A 17,310-nucleotide genomic window follows, 5' to 3' on the forward strand; every position below is an offset into this window, starting at 1 on the left:
TCTATCAAGTGTATTGGTCATACATTGTATGCATTGCACCATGATCCTTCCCATGGATAACGTATGATTCAGTATGTTAAAAATATTTTTGTATTTGTTACTTTGGATTCATTTAGTTACCCTGTATATTCAAGTGTTTCTTTTCATAATAAAAAAAAAATAGGTTCCAATGCAAGCTAGTTTATCCAAACCGGTGTATTCTAATTGTTTATACAATTCAGTATATTAAAAATATTTTTGTATTTGTTGCTTGGGATTCATTTAGTTTCCCTGTATATCAAGTGTCAATTTGGTGCAATGCATACAATGTATGACCAATATACTTGACAGGTAAAGGAATGCTTCATGGCACATATGCTTCTCTATGATAAGCTGGTCTTAACCCCTTCTTGAGCCTTAAGGTGATTAGTTTGATTCTGGGTTAGTATTCTATGTGAATGTGGCCAGCCCTATAGGGCACAAACTCCCCCAAAAAATTAAAAGGCGTTTGACAGAATGAGTAAATACCTCTTATTAGCCATGAACCTCAAATGAGTGCCGAGTCTTCTCGGACTTGCAAAAGAGTAAATTGATGAGCTCTGATTTTACACCGATTTGAGTGTCTTTCTTATCAGATTAGGTTAGCCAAACTATGATCTGAGTGCAACACCAAATCTTACCAAGTTGCGGCTATATCATTTTTGTTGGGTGTCTCCAGGGAAGAAGAGAAGACGACGTTCGCGAAAGATCAGCCTCTCAAGGCTGGGCAGGGATGTGGGTTGCATTGGAACCTATTTTTTTATTATGGAATGAGACACTTGAATATACAGGGTAACTAAATGAATCCAAAGTAACAAATACAAAAATATTTTTAATTTATTCTATCCAATAAGTCTTCATCTTGCTCTTGCTCATTTAATGCTGTCCCACCTTCTGATCCTAATAAGGCAAGCTTCATTATGGTCATAACTCAAGGATTCTCTGTATTTTTCTAAATGGATATTTCTGGATAGATGAATCAGCATGTATATATTCCATTTTCAGATAACCTGAAGCTCGATTTATTTCCTTATAACCAACTGCGTAAGGTTTTCTGCATTTATTTTTTATTACAACTGCCCATATAAGTCGAAGGGGTGGTCATATTACAACTGTGTCACTTAGCAATGGGGTTCCAACTGCTATCAGTGAGGACTACCTGTATATCTAATGGTTAAATAATCTATCAAAATAATTTCTCTAATACTGGGAAAAAAATCTCTACCATCTCTATACAATTTTAGTCTGCAGAACATATTACAAAATTGTAAACAGATCATGAATGGGGCATGTGATCAGACTCTCAAGAGCAAGATGAACACTTATTGGATAGAATAAAGCAGTGGTTCCCAAAGTTGGCAACTTTAAGACTTGTGGACTTCAACTCCCAGAATTCTCCAGCCAGCAGCTGGCTGGAGAATTCTGGGAGTTGAAGTCCACAAGTCTTAAAGTTGCCAACTTTGGGAACCACTGGTGTAAGCGATGGTCTCCGAGGAAGAGAAGACGACGTTCGCGAAAGATCAGCGTCTCCAGGCTGGGCAGGGATGTGGGTTGCATTGGAACCTATTTTTTTATTATTATGGAAAGAGACACTTGAATATACAGGAACCCCATTGCTAAGTGACACAGTTGTAATATGACCACCCCTTCGACTTATATGGGCAGTTATAATAAAAAATAAATGCAGAAAACCTTACGCAATTGGCTATAAGGAAATCAATCGAGCTTCAGGTTATCTGAAAATGGAATATAGACATGCTGATTCATCTATCCAGAAATATCCATTTAGAAAAATACAGAGAATCCTTGAGTTATGACCATAATGAAGCTTGCCTTATTAGGATCAGAAGGTGGGACAGCATTAAATGAGCAAGAGCAAGATGAAGACTTATTGGATAGAATAAAGCAGTGGTTCCCAAAGTTGGCAACTTTAAGACTTGTGGACTTCAACTCCCAGAATTCTCCAGCCAGCAGAGCTCTGCTGGCTGGAGAATTCTGGGAGTTGAAGTCCACAAGTCTTAAAGTTGCCAACTTTGGGAACCACTGGTGTAAGCGATGGTCTCCGGGGAAGAGAAGACGACGACGTTGGCCAAAGATCAGCCTCTCCAGGCTGGGCAGGGAGGTGGGTTTTAATAGCAACTCCGGGTAGCCGCCGCCGCCAGGGATCCAAATTGTGACGATGGTGCCTGAGCTGGGGAAGGGGAGGGCGAGAAAGCGGAGACGAGGAGGCGCAGGCGGCTGGCCAGCAATCCCCCGCCTCTCGCCACGAAGGGGCTCCCGGTGAAGCGGGAGATGTGAAAAAAGGACGCGGGCGGCAACCTCCCGAGCAGCCCGACGCGCCTGAGCCGTCTCTCCTCCGCCCTCGCCATGGCCGCGCCCGGGCGCAACAAGATGAGCACCGTCGTGGAGCTGCCGCCGCTGCAGCCGCCGCCGCTGGATTCGATGGAAGAGGGCGCCACCTCGGCCAGCTCCTCGCACGCCCGCAGCGTCAGCACCAGCAGCACCATCACCCACGGCTCGACGGAAGGGGAGTCGCACTTCTCGGTGTCGACCATCCTCGGCCTGCGCGGCATCAGCTCCACCTCCACCCTCAACGTCCCGGACGCCAACGCCACGCCGGACAAGCCCAAAGGGGAGAAGGCTCGCTCCCTCCTTAAGGTGCGGTGGTACTCGAACGCGCGGGGGGGGAAGCCCGGGCATGCGAGGCGGGAGACTTGTCTCTTTTTGGCACCGGGTTTATCCCTTTACGCGCAGCAAAAGTTGACTTTTTAAAAATAATTTTATTAAAAGTGTTCAAGAGGGGGGTTTAAAAACCAATGGAAACGACTATAAAGTAAGAAAGAAACGGGGGGAAAAACCTGAATGTGCAACAAAGGGAAAAAAAGAGAGAAAAAGTGTGTGTGGGGATGTTTCCAATCTCTTCTTTATAACAGTTATAACTACAATTATAATAGCAATAGCAGTTAGACTTATATACCGCTTCCTAGGGCGTTCAGCCCTCTCTAAGCGGTTTACAGAGTCAGCATATCACCCCCACAGTCTGGGTCCTCATTTTACCCACCTCGGAAGGATGGAAGGCTGAGTCAACCCTGAGCCGGTGAGATTTGAACAGCCGAACTGCAGAACTGCAGTCAGCTGAAGTAGCCTGCAGTGCTGCATTTAACCACTGCGCCACCTCGGCTCGGATATATCCCTTTACGCGCACCGAAAGTTCACTTTTTAGAAATAATTTTATTAAAAGTGTTCAACAGGGGGGTTTAAAAACCAATGGAAACGACTATAAAGTAAGAAAGAAACGGGGGAAAAAACCTGAATGTGCAACAAAGGGAAAAAAAGAGAGAAAAAGTGTGTGTGTGGGGGGGGGTTTCCAACCTCTTCTTTATAACAGTTATAACTACAATTATAATAGCAATAGCAGTTCGACTTATATACCGCTTCATAGGGCGTTCAGCCCTCTCTAAGCGGTTTACAGAGTCAGCATATCGTCCCCACGGTCTGGGTCCTCTCTTCTTTATAACAGTTATAACTACAATTATAATAGCAATAGCAATAGCAGTTCGACTTATATACCGCTTCATAGGGCGTTCAGCCCTCTCTAAGCGGTTTACAGAGTCAGCATATCGCCCCCACGGTCTGGGTCCTCTCTTCTTTATAACAGTTATAACTACAATTATAATAGCAATAGCAATAGCAGTTCGACTTATATACCGCTTCATAGGGCTTTCAGCCCTCTCTAAGCGGTTTACAGAGTCAGCATATCGCCCCCACGGTCTGGGTCCTCTCTTCTTTATAACAGTTATAACTACAATTATAATAGCAATAGCAATAGCAGTTCGACTTATATACCGCTTCATAGGGCTTTCAGCCCTCTCTAAGCGGTTTACAGAGTCAGCATATCGCCCCCACGGTCTGGGTCCCCTCTTCTTTATAACAGTTATAACTACAATTATAATAGCAATAGCAATAGCAGTTAGGTTAGGTTAGGTTAAGTTTATTTATAGGCCGCCCTTTTCCCTGAGGGGACTCAGGGCGGCTTACAACTTATATAGGAAGGGGAAACATACAAAGACATATAGGACAATACATAATTAAAAGAGTAAAGCAACATTCATTCAGCATTCGGGCGGGGATGGAATATAATCTTTAACCCCAGGCCTGACGGGATAGCTAGATCTTGAGGGCTGTGCGGAAGGTCTGGAGGGTGGTGAGGGTACGAATCTCCACGGGGAGATCGTTCCAAAGGGTCGGAGCTACTACTGAAAAGGCTCTCCTCCGTGTGGTTGCCAGTCGACACTGACTGGCAGATGGAACTCGGAGGAGGCCCAATCTATGCGATCTAATGGGTCGTGAGGAGGTAATTGGCAGGAGGCGGTCTCTCAAGTACCTAGATCCACTACCATGAAGGGCTTTGTAGGTGGTAAGTAACACCTTGAAGCGCACCCGGAGATCAACAGGTAGCCAGCGCAGCTCGCGGAGGATAGGTGTTATGTGGGCGAACCGAGGTGCACCCACAATCACTCGCGCGGCCGCATTCTGGACTAGCTGAAGTCGCCGGATGCTCTTCAAGGGCAGCCCCATGTAGAGCACATTGCAGTATTCCAGCCTAGAGGTCATAAGTTAGACTTATATAACGCTTCATAGGGCTTTCAGCCCTCTCTAAGCGGTTTACAGAGTCAGCATATCGCCCCCACAGTCTGGGTCCTCTCTTCTTTATAACAGTTATAACTACAATTATAATAGCAATAGCAATAGCAGTTAGACTTATATACCGCTTCATAGGGCTTTCAGCCCTCTCTAAGCGGTTTACAGAGTCAGCATATTGCCCCCACAGTCTGGGTCCTCTCTTCTTTATAACAGTTATAACTACAATTATAATAGCAATAGCAGTTTGACTTATATACCGCTTCATAGGGCTTTCAGCCCTCTCTAAGCGGTTTACAGAGTCAGCATATCGCCCCCAACAATCCGGGTCCTCATTTCATCCACCTCGGAAGGATGGAAGGCTGAGTCAACCTTGAGCCACTGAGATTTGAACCGCCAAACTGCAGATAGCAGTCAGCTGAAGTGGCCTGCAGTACTGCACTCTACCCACTGCGCCACCTCGGCTCTAACTACAATTATAACTTAATCCTTTTTCTCTAAAGTTGAAACTTCATTCTACAGGTAATCCTCACCTTACCGGCTGACCCCCAACGTTTCCGTTGCTAAGTGAAACATTTGTTCAATTAATTTTGACCCCCCCCCCCCTTTTTGATAGCTTTGCTTGCCAGAGTTGTTAAGTGAATCGGTGTCGCTTCGAAGTTAGTAACGTGGTTGTTAAGTGGATCTCGTTTCCCCATTGACTTTGCTTGGAAGAAAGTGATATGTGCCCCGGGGGGGGGGGGAAGGGTGAGTTTCGGCAGGAACTAGTTTAGTTTACTTTATTGTCGTGGCACATGGTACAACGAAATTAAATGCCGTCCTCAGTGTACATTACAATTATAAAAATAAAAACACAAAACATACATCCTTTACATTCTATATAATTGAAATTGAAAACCCGATATTGCACTATACCAGTGATGGCTAACCTTTTTATTGTTGGGTGCCAAAAAATGCAAAGACGCATGCACAATAGCGCACGCGTGTGTCGCCGCCTATAATGCAAAGCGTGCCCCCACATGTGCATGCGTGCGCATCCTCACACACAAGCCGCGCTACTCGCCTCCAAGCTGGGCTTGGTATTTCCTCCTGGGGGGCGCCGGGAACCGTTTTTGCCCTCCCCAAGCTCAGGAAAGCCGCTGGAGTCTGGGGATGGCAAAAAACAGGCCAACTGGAAGTTTGGAAACAATCCATTTCCGGCTTCTGGAGGGCCTCAAGTGGACTGGAGAGGCCGTTTTCGCGACTTTCTCAGCTCTGCCTGGGCTCAGCCTCAGAGGAATCCCACCTTCGTCGCCAATGTTCTAGCTGGGGGAACGCGGGGTCAGACAAACAGAGGCGAGCCAGGACTTCAAGTCAGCTAACAGTTTATTTCTAACAGGTTGCCAAACGCGGCACTTCGCATTTCGCGGGTTTTAGCCAACTGGCAACCGCTGAGCCCTGTTTGACAGCTCTTTATATACCCCAGCTGTCAAACAGGTAACCAATCAGAAACAAGGACACGCCCCTCTAGCCAAACGGACCAGAGAGGAAACTGTAGTACACAACATGCTCCAATTGGTTTCCGTTGATAAGCAAGGGGCTGGATGTCTGATCTATTCCTTCTATCGTCCACTATAAGCTCCTTGGTCTTCTTTGTCTTAAGGATTATTGTCTCCACACCATGAAAGCAACCGTTCCACCTCATCTTGATAGGCAGACTCATCCCCACCACCTGGAGATTAGTCCCACCACAGTTGTATTGTCTGCAGATTTAGTAATAGTACTACTAGTATGAGTGGAAATGCAGTCATGCACATAAAAGACTATAGAGTAAGGGACTCAACACGCAACCCTGGGGTGTACCAGTGTTAAGAATAAGGGCTGAAGAGATATGATTACCTAATCTGACCCTCTGAAAGCGGCCAGACAGGAAATCCATAATCCAAAGGCAGATCGAATAAGAAAGCCTAAGATTCATAAATTTAGACACTAATCTATGTGGAATTATTGTGTTAAATGCAGAGCTAAAATCTACAAAAAGCATCCCCACATCGCCTCCCTCCGCTGTTCCACATGAGTCAGAACAGTGTGACGAGTGATGGCTGTAACATCCTCTGTAGATCTGTTTCTTCTGTATGCAAACTGGTGTTTATCAAATGTATGCGGAAACCAGAAATGATATGCCGGCAGACCAAATTTCTCAAACTACTTCATGATTATCAGGGCTGGATTTAGATGAAAAGAGGCCCTAGGCTATTCCACTTATGAGGCCCTTTCACCTCCCATTTTTAAGTTTGTAAATTACATGAGAGACAATAAAATACATCATTACTGTGATATATATCAATATATATCAATATATATAGCTGGCCTCCCGACGGAGGGCGGCGCTGCTCCGCGGCAAAGGCAGCGAGGCCAGCCGCCTCCCCTGCTGCGCTCAGCTGCCCGGCTCGGCCCCCTCGCCCTCACCTGCCTGGCCGCTGGTGGGATCCGCGTCGACGGGGCGGCTACTGGGAGCGGCCGCGCCTCTCGCCCGACTGCCAGTGCCGGGAACGTGGGCGGGCTCCCCAACTGCCATGGCGCTGGAACGACCTTAACCAATACATTTTTATGTTTGTTTATTAGTCATATGCGTAGAATTTCTCCTTATTTTCGGTTCAGTGTTTTAGTGTTCACTGTTTTTAGAATAGTGTAATTTTAATTTTGCTAACAATTTGAATGTAGGCCCCTCTTGATCTTGAGGCCCTAGGCTGAAGGCTAGTTAGCCTATAGGAAAATCCGGCCCTGGTTGAGCCGGTGAGATTTGAACAGCCGAACTGCGGAACTGCAGTCAGCTGAAGTAGCCTGCAGTGCTGCACTCTAATCACTGCGCCACCTCGGCTCATAGGGGCACTGGGCTTCCTTGGTCATCGAGGGCTTCTGATTGGGATAGAGCTAATACGTTTATCCACAGTGATAGAGTCTGTGCAGCGTTTGATACAGCACAGAACAGTTGCAGTGTGCTCCCCTAGGTCAGGGTGGTAAAAGATGTCCCAATGTGTGTTCCCAAAACAATCTTGAAGTTGATGGGAAGCATCTTCTGGCCAAGATTTCACTGTCTTTATTATAGGCAGAGCCCGTCTCCCAAGAGGGAAGTATGCCGGTGCTAAAAGCAGTGATATATGGTCTGATTGTCCCAAACGTGGTAATTGTATAACCTTATAGCCATGTTTAATGTTGGTATATACCAGGGGTGGGTTTCTCGCCCCGTTCCAACCGGTTCGTTTGGAACGGGGCCGGCGGCGTCCTCGTGCACGTGCGCGGTGCACGGATGCGTACTAGCGTCTGCGCGACGCTCCAGCTGCTCCTGGACAATCGCGCAGGCGCTGTATGCGTCCTGCGCATGCGTGGAAGCGCAGAACTCGTCAAAACCGGGTAAGGACCGCGGGCGGGCGCGCCCTTCGCCGTTCCCGGAAGTTACTTACTTCCGGGTTCGGCGACCAACCGGTTCGCAGGGACCGCCGCCCCTGGTATATACTTTATCCAATATGTTTGCTCCTCTACTAGCGCACTTAACATGCTGATAGAATTTAAGGCACCTGATTAAAGTCCCCCGCTATAATATGCACAGCATCAGGATACTTTATTCTGCTGATTACTAACAATGTTGTACAAGAATCCCAAAGCTATAGTAATATTGGCATCAGGTGGGATATAGACTGCAGTAATCAAAACCACACTGAACTCCCGTGGAAGATATATGGGTCTACATTTAAGAGTCATGTACTCCAGATCCATCGAGCACTGGCTGTCTACAGGCACTACTGCCGGTTCACTCATGTGTGTGCTTGATGCCCGCACATGCACAATGCAATTAAAATTGTTCTGCGCATGCGCAGAACTGAAAAACAAGATGGTGCCGCCACCAGCACCTCCTGGGGAAACCAGTTCGGGGGCGTGGCAGGCCTGGGATGCTGCCTGTTTCAGCGACCCAGACCGTCAAACCACTGCCAGTTCACCCAAACCAGTCTGAACCGGTAGGAACCCACCATTGATGTGACCTCCGGACACTGCAACCGTCATAAATATGAGTCAGTTGCCGAGCATCTGAATTTTGACCACGTGACCTTGGGGATGCTACAATGGTTGTAAGTGGTGAAAAACAGTCATGTCACTTTTTAGTACCTTTGTAACTTTGTATGGTCACTAAATGAATTGTTGTAACTCGAGGACTACCTGTATAATATACTCTGTCTAATCATCAAAAACAAAAGTCATAAATTCATTTTTTTTCTGTTTCCCCAAAAATATCCATTAAGGATTTCCAAACAACAATAAGCACGTAATCTTTTCTCTAATCCGAAAAATCAGAGTTCCAATACTGTATTTCAACTTTGTCCATCAGTCCCAAAAGAAAGATCTCTGGTCCTAATTTTATATTAATCTTTAAAATTATCTACATCACAGGGGTGTCAAACTCACGATGTCATGTTGCCGTCATGTCACGTTTCGCGGGTGGGCTTGGCCTGCATGTGATGCATCTGGTTCGTGGGCCGCCAGTTTGACACCCCTGCTCCAAATCAGTGCATGTATTTGTTCAAAATTTTCTAGCTTTTTTACATGACCACCAAGCATGATAAAGTGCCCCTTCTTATTTACATTTACAGCATGAATTGAAAGTGCAAATTTTATACATTCTGGACAATTTCTCTAGAACACATCCAGGGCTTCGATAGCCAGGTTTGCCTTGGGAACTGGGCAGAGCGTGGCACGACAAAACCGCACTCGACTAAAGCGCGCCCGATTAAACCGCGTCGCTGACGTCATCAACAGGGCGACAATAGCGAGCACGGAGAAAGAAGGGCACTTTAAATAGCGCTTTGAAAGCAAGCCGATTCAACTTAAGGTAAGGGTTAGGTTTAGGGTTAGCTTTAGGGTTAGGTTTAGGGTTAGGTTAAGGGTTAGGGTTAGGTTTAGGGTTAGGTTTAGGGTTAGGTTAAGGGTTAGGTTTAGGGTTAGGTTAAGGATTAGGTTTAGGGTTAGGTTTAGGGTTAGGTTAAGGGTTAGGTTAAGGGTTAGGGTTAGGGTTAGGTTTAGGGTTAGGTTAAGGGTTAGGGTTAGGTTTAGGGTTAGGTTAAGGATTAGGATTAGGGTTAGGGTTAGGTTTAGGGTTAGGTTAAGGGTTAGGTTTAGGGTTAGGTTAAGGGTTAGGGTTAGGTTTAGGGTTAGGTTAAGGATTAGGATTAGGTTTAGGGTTAGGTTTAGGGTTAGGTTTAGGGTTAGGTTAAGGGTTAGGTTTAGGGTTAGGTTTAGGGGGGTTAGGTTTAGGTTTAGGTGTTAATTTTAGCTTTAGCGTTTACACCGTGCTTCTGTCTCCGCACTTTTGTCGCCCTGTGATGATGTCAGCTATGCGGTTTCGTCGAGCGCGCTTTAGTCGAACGCGGTTTTGTGGTGGAACCGGGCAGAGCAGAACAAATAAGTCAGATCATGGCACTTTAAGTGCCAACAAGCCCTGGGGCATCACATACCCGTCAATCTTCTGAAAGACACTGGATGATTAACTATACACACATCAGGGAATATAGGTAGTCCTTGACTTACAGCCACAATTGAGCCTAAAATTTCCATCGCTAAACAAGACAGTTCTTAAATGAGGTTTGCCCCATTTTAAGACCTTTTTTGTTCACAATTGTTAAGTTAGTAACATGTTTGTTAATGAATCTGGCCACCCCATTGACTTTGCTTGTCAGAAGGTCGCAAAAGGTGATCATATGACGCCAGGATACTGGAAACATTTAGTTTAGTTTAGTTTAGTTTAGTTTATTTGTCTTGTATGCCGCCCACTCCCGAAGGACTCCGGGCGGCTCACAATAAACAAGGGAAGGGGGATAAATAGACAAAAACAACACTTTAAAATACGCAGCATTCACAATTTCCGTGGGGCTGGATGTTTTACAAGCCCCCCGGCCTGCTGGAGCAGCCAGGACTTGGTGGCTTTGCGGAAGGCCGGGAGGGTAGTAAGGGTCCGGATCTCCACGGGGAGGTCATTCCAGAGGGCTGGAGCTGCAACAGAGAAGGCTCTCCCCCGGGGAGTCGCCAGCTGACATTGGCTGGCAGATGGAATCCGGAGGAGACCTAACCTGTGAGATCTAATCGGTCTATGGGAGGTAATCGGCAGGAGGCGGTCTCTCAGGTACCCAGGTCCGATGCCATGTAGGGCTTTAGAGGTAACAACCAGCACCTTGAAGCGGGTCCGGAGACTAATGGGTAGCCAGTGCAGCTCGCGGAGGATAGGTGTGATGTAGGTGTACCTAGGTGCACCCACAATCGCACCCACATCATAAATACATGCCAGTTGCCAAGCATCCAAATTTTGATCGCATGAACATGGTATGGATGCTGCAACAGCTATAAGTATGAAAAACAATCATAAATAATTTTTTTTCAATGCTATTCAAATGACGATTCAAAGTTACACGTAAGTCAAGGACTACCTGTAGTTGAACCGCCCCCACTGGAGGGCTGATGAATGGGTGACAATACAACTCCTAGAATTTTAGGCCACTGGAATTCTGGGAACTGTAGTCTTCTCAAACTGCAGAGCATCATTGTGGGGAAGCCTGGATTAGTGGAAAGGACAATTCTATGTGGTTTCTTAATCAAAATAAACTAAGCATTGCTTCATAGTTTTTTGTGAGATGCTTGGTTATGCATTGTCCCCTCGTGCCTTTAAATGCAAATCTAGTGCCACTCCAATAGGTAGATGATGAAATGAATTTCTAATTATGATCTTCCCAAAATTTTACATTCCATTCAAAACAAATCTCCAGTAATTCTATTCTGGATTAATTTTTTCTAGTACCTGAAATGTAGCCTCTACAAGCATAGATGAATACTCTTGGATAGCAAAGAGAATTCCCATTGTCAGATCCTAATACAATTTAAATGTACACCAATATGCTTTTGCCTTCGGTAGGTAAGTTCAGTGAATTCTGGGTTACTGCTCACCTACCATTTATAAGATAAAATAAATAAAAAGTGAGCAGGTATGAACCTATTCTAATTGCACCATCAAGAGGTACATATCAAAAAGGAAACAGTCCTATTCAAGCAGAGGGGAGGGCTGCCAATGTACAATATCCCCATTTTACAGTTGTCATTTCCCACACTCCAATTAAGGACAATCTGAAGGGCACAAACCTGCTCTCTTCTTGCATTTATCCAACATGCTTGGGAAGGTGAGAATAGGGCTGTGTTGAATGGAAGCAGAATTTCCACAGTCCAGCAAGCCTGGATTAGTGGAAAGGACAATTCTGTGTGGTTTCTTAATCAAAATAAACTAAGCATTGCTTCATAGTTTTTTGTGAAATGCTTGGTTATGCATTGTTCCCTCGTGCCTTTAAATGCAAATCTAGTGCCACTTCAATAGGTAGATGATGAAATGAATTTCTAATTATGATCTTCCCAAAATTTTTACATTCCATTCAAAACAATCTCCAGTAATTCTATTCTGGATTAATTTTTTCTAGTACCTGAAATGTAGCCTCTGCAAGCATAGATGAATACTCTTGGATAGCAAAGAGAATTCCCATTGTCAGATCCTAATACAATTTAAATGTACACCAATATGCTTTTGCCTTTGGTAGGTAAGTTCAGTGAATTCTGGGTTACTGCTCACCTACCATTTAGAAGATAAAATAAATAAAAACTGAGCAGGTGTGAACCTATTCTAATTGCACCATCAAGAGGTACACATCAAAAAAGAAACAGTCCTATTCAAGCAGAGGGGAGGGCTGCCAATGTACAATATCCCCAGGGGTGGGTTTCAGGCGGTTCGCGGCGGTCCCCGCGAACCGGTTGGTCGTCGAACCCGGAAGTAAGTAACTTCCGGGAACGCCGAAGGGTCCACCCCCCCCCACCCGCGTTTCTTACCCGGTTTTGACGAGTTCTGCGCTTCCACGCATGCGCAGGACGCATACAGCGCCTGTGCGATCCTCCAGGAGCAGCTGGAGCATCGCACAGATGCTAGTACGCATGCGTGCACTGCGCGCGTGCACGAGGATGCTGCCGGCCCTGTTCCAACCGAACCGGTTGGAACGGGGCGAGAAACCCACCCCTGAATATCCCCATTTTACAGTTGTCATTTCCCACACTCCAATTAAGGACGATCTGAAGGGCACAAACCTGCTCTCTTCTTGCATTCATCCAACATGCTTGGGGAGGTGAGAATAGGGCTGTGTTGAATGGAAGCAGAATTTCCACAGTCCAGCATTCCATCCTAGCTAAGACTTAGTTCTCCCTGAGAGCTAGAATGCTGGCTTCTATTATGAGGTAACCGTTCCGCTCCAGGATTTGACTGGTAGGCACAAAATATCTATTTCCCGGATTCTCCAATTATAACTGTACCTTGGATTACAAATGTGCCAGATTCCAAGTTAGGGGATGACCTAGATGTACCTTTTTTTTATTCGTTCATCCATTCAATTAGTATCCTTCCAGAAGGCTCAAGGCAATACATGTAGTACCCATTACTCCAGTTATTATACTCCCTACTCTATGGGGTAGATTAAATTAAGAGACGGTATCTACCGCAATTTCGTCCCGTGAGTTGCCATGGTGCATGACTCTGCACCGTGATGATTACGCTTCATCATGTCCCTATTTCTAGGAAGAGATTTATAAATCCATCTTCCTTTACATTTTTAATCCAGTAGAGTCCCAGTTTTACGGTGTAAAAACTGTTTTTATCTAACTCTACATGCTTTGTGAGTAGGAAAGTTGTTTTTTCTGAGGTTACGTTTAATATTCTGCTGTTCTCAGTATAAATGCCGAAACCTATTCTGTGCTACTGAATGAGCATCTGCTTATTCGTGGTCAGATTATCTTCTGCTTTTTTTAATTTGTAAGTGATTTTGTTGCGTGAATCTGTTGCCTTACATATATTCCTCTCTAGAATTACGAGCTCCAATTCGATTTTTATTAAAGTCACTCATTTCTATAGATTTAGCCTAAAGGTTAAGAGCATTTATGAGGAAGATCTATTCTTTTTTTATGTGTTATTATGATAGATTTAGTGGGTACTGGGAAAAGTGTCCCTTATTTGGTTCCTTTAAATTATTCTTTATTCATTCTCGGAGCACTTCTTGAAGCCATTCAATTCATCTGATTGACCAATGTAATTGATTTATTTAGAACCATTATTAAATAGCTTTTATAATATATTGCATGTGCAAATTGTCAATAAAAACCTGGCTTAGCATACAGGTTTAAGCATCTTAATAATATGCAAATTGCTCAGCACAATGTACTACCAATTGTATCTTTGCTTCTCTCATGTAGTAGTTTTCTCCATTAACAATACCCTATAGTTAAAGTGCAGGCATGTCACACGAACCTTCAGTTCTTTTTAAAGTGCACTTTAGTTTAAGAGAAATTATGATGAAAATAGCAAAATCAACTGCAACATTTTGGCAGTTTACAATCTGGAAATAATCCATGTTCCTTATGGCTCTCATTTGAAACTCAGCTAATTGAAAAGTATGGCAAGCGTTGATTCTAATTTTTCACTATCGCAGAAAGCACTAAAATTGGAATAGATCTTTGAAAATCTATTAAACTCACTCTCTCAATACATTAGAAGATGAGGCCTCTAAGGGAAACTAGATTATACAGAGAATAGATTTTCACTGGATAGTAACTCATTCTAATAGATATGATTCTATTGTTTATTGGGTTTAGCTAGCCATATATTGAGCTGTTCCCTTTGAGATATCACTGATATTCCTTTCCTTTGTATGGTCTCATGCCGGAATCATAATAGCCAACTATATTCCAATTTAAGCGCATAATTACACAGTCCAGCCTAATCTACTTGATTTGTTCATTCCTAAAACATTCCATTTAATGTATTTATTCTTCTATTTTCCTAATGCACTTTGACAAGTTGAAGTTTTCCTTAGTTCATACTTCTTACATTCCATGTTCTGGTTGCACATCTTTTTTATCCTTTTTAAAAGTGCAATAATTCCTAGTATTAGAATGTGATTATTCCATATATTTTATAGATAATTGTGGATTAGTAGTTTTTGAGCAGGGATACTTCCTTGTCGCCCCTAACATGAAATTGATCTTTCTTTTTTTTTTCCTGCAGCATAATGGCTGATATTTTTATTGAATTATCTACCAGGCCTACGTAAGATGACTTCAATTCTCCTCAAACAAGAGACATTCACCATAGATCTCATCTGATTCTTTTTGTGGCAGCAGAGAGACAATATGATTGGCCTCTACAAAGTAAACTGTTTTGTTCTGCTGAGAAGACAATGAAGAATCTTTATGCTTTGACAGAATTATTAAGGAGTCTCTTAATAGTTAATAATGTGCTATTCCTGCAACAGCACTGTACTGTAACTTCAGGGGTGGGTTTCAACCGGTTCGCGGCGGTCCCCGCGAACCGGTTGGTCAGCGAACCCGGAAGTAAGTAACTTCCGGGAACGGCAAAGGGCCCACCCGCCCGCCCTCCTTACCGGTCTTTGAAGGCTTCTGCGCTTCCACGCAGGCGCATGGCACATACAGCGCCTGCGTGATTCTCCGCGAGCAGCTGGATGGCACATACAGCGCCTGCGCGAGTCTCCGCAAGCAGCTGGAGCATCGCGCAGGCGCTAAGACGCATGCGTGAACTGCGCGCGTGCATGAGGACGCCGCCGGCCCCGTTCCAACCAAACCGGTTGGAACGGGATTAGCAACCCACCCCTGTGTAACTTGGTGGCACGAAGGCCAAAGGGACTGCACGTTTATAAAATGTTTCATCAAAGCAAATTGCATTGTCTCTTTCTTTCTTTCTCATTCAGCATGAAAATTCAGATGCATGATGACAGATAAGCTGCAACAAGTTTCATTACAAGTCATGGCTGATTTTTAGCACTTTTCCTTTTTATGTTTTGTTTTCAGGTTCTAGTAGCTATGATTTGTCCAGCTTACAGAGCCTAATTTATCCTTTTTCATAGATGTTGATGAGAAATCAGAAGGTAAATGAAGAGGCAGCGCTTCACATGCCTAGTGACATCCATAATTTAATTCCTTGTGGTGATGTGGTATGTAATTAAAGATTTTTTTCATTGTCATGCATTGCATTTTATTGCTAATCAGATGCTTGGAGATTGCAAATGTATTTTGATGATGAACGGTGGGAGATGTCCTCACATCTGTTGCACGAACTTATTCTTGTCTTAAAATTTGAAAACTTAATTTGTGCTAGAATTGATTACAAACATTGGTGGCCTGTGCATTGAATCTCAGCAACTGGCAAAAAAAGCCAGTTTGGTTAAGACACCAGGCTAGAAATTGGGAGATTATGAGTTCTATAAAAAAGTTATGTAGTCAGGTCTCCCAGTACCTGAATATGGGAATATCACAGTTGGACACCAGAGTGTGAAGTCTAAAATATATTCCAGAAAGTCGAAGTGGTAAACCATTTTTCCAAAGTTGCCAAGAAAACTATACAGTGTGTTCAAAATCTCCAGGAATTAAGCCAACCCAGACAAAGTTGTATTATTCCATATACTAACTTAGCATACTGTATCTGCCTTTGATGGAAATATTATGTACCGCAGTCTTAGTATTCCATTATGATCTGTGCATTCCGGTACAGCAAATCTTGAAGTAAGGAAAGGTTTTCTGGCTATAAGAATTGTTAAGGAACGAATAGCTGAAGCTACAAGGTTTTCAATAAAAAATTTGACAGCTATTTGTCTGGGATGGTTCCACCACAAAACCGCAGACGACAAAATCGCGGTCGACGAAAGCGCGTATGTGACGTCATCACAGCGCGACGAAAAAGATCGAAAAATGTAAAAATAAAGCGAAAACCTTACCCTAACCCCCCCAAACCTAACCCTAAACCTAACCCTAAACCTAACCCTTAACCTAACCCTAAACCTAACCCTAAACCTAACCCTTAACCTAATGAAAAACCTAACGCTAACCCTTAACCTAACGCTAAACGTAACGCTAACGCTCTAAACCTAACCCTAACCCTTAACCTAACCCTAACCCTTAACCTAACCCTTACCTTTATGTGAATCGGCTTGCTGTAATTTAATTTTTATTTCAATTTTTCGATCTTTTTCATCGCGTTGTGATGACGTCACATACGCGATTTCGTCGAACGCGCTTTTGTGGAACGCGGTTTTGACGGGTCACGGTCTGGGATGTTATGAGGATTTCTGCCTCCACTGAGGGTTGGACAAGGAGATGTCCTACCCTATGATTCTAAGTCAAAATATTCTAATGTATGTTAAATAGACTCAAAACCTATTCTGATATTTTGTTAGTACAATATTAACTTTAGTAGCAATTTTCTAACTCAAAAGTGCTGACAGCTAAATACACTTTTCAGGCTTGTATGTGATTTTATAATGAAATGAATATATTTCCTATTTCAACAGGCAGGCTTGCTGGCAATTAATGTGAAACAGTGCAAAGATTTTACCTCCAAATGTATCTTTTTACCCAGGTGCTGGTATAGTAGCTGATTAACAAACTATACTTTCTGAAATTAGAACTAGACAGGATGTGAGAAGTTCATGCATTTGGTGTCAATCAGAGGTGGGTTGCAAATCCCAGCGCTACTGGTTCACTCGTGCTTGCGCGCTCGTGCGCTCAACGCTTCTGTGCATGCGCAAAAGCGTCTGG

At 44.0% G+C, this 17,310-nt stretch overlaps 1 protein-coding gene across 2 annotated transcripts in view; it reads left to right on the plus strand.

Moving 5' to 3' along the window:
- The first annotated feature begins 2,340 nt into the window (after positions 1-2,340).
- The window catches only part of CATSPERT (catsper channel auxiliary subunit tau), a 66,399-nt gene continuing 51,429 nt past the window's right edge, over positions 2,341-17,310 (plus strand). Inside the window, exons 1-3 of one of the 2 annotated variants that reach the window (XM_087707120.1) lie at positions 2,341-2,676; positions 15,624-15,710; positions 17,064-17,115. In XM_087707120.1, the coding sequence (XP_087563246.1) occupies positions 2,386-2,676; positions 15,624-15,710; positions 17,064-17,115 (430 nt within the window). In that variant the 5' untranslated portion in view covers positions 2,341-2,385. The remainder of the gene's footprint in view (positions 2,677-15,623; positions 15,711-17,063; positions 17,116-17,310) is intronic. The other variant, XM_087707127.1, reaches the window with a different exon arrangement.

This window comes from Thamnophis sirtalis, unplaced genomic scaffold (genome assembly GCF_051295495.1).
Source record: "Thamnophis sirtalis isolate CommonGarterSnake01/CBP01778 unplaced genomic scaffold, rThaSir2_p1.2 scaffold_1, whole genome shotgun sequence".
Classification (NCBI taxonomy): Eukaryota; Metazoa; Chordata; class Lepidosauria; order Squamata; family Natricidae; genus Thamnophis; species Thamnophis sirtalis.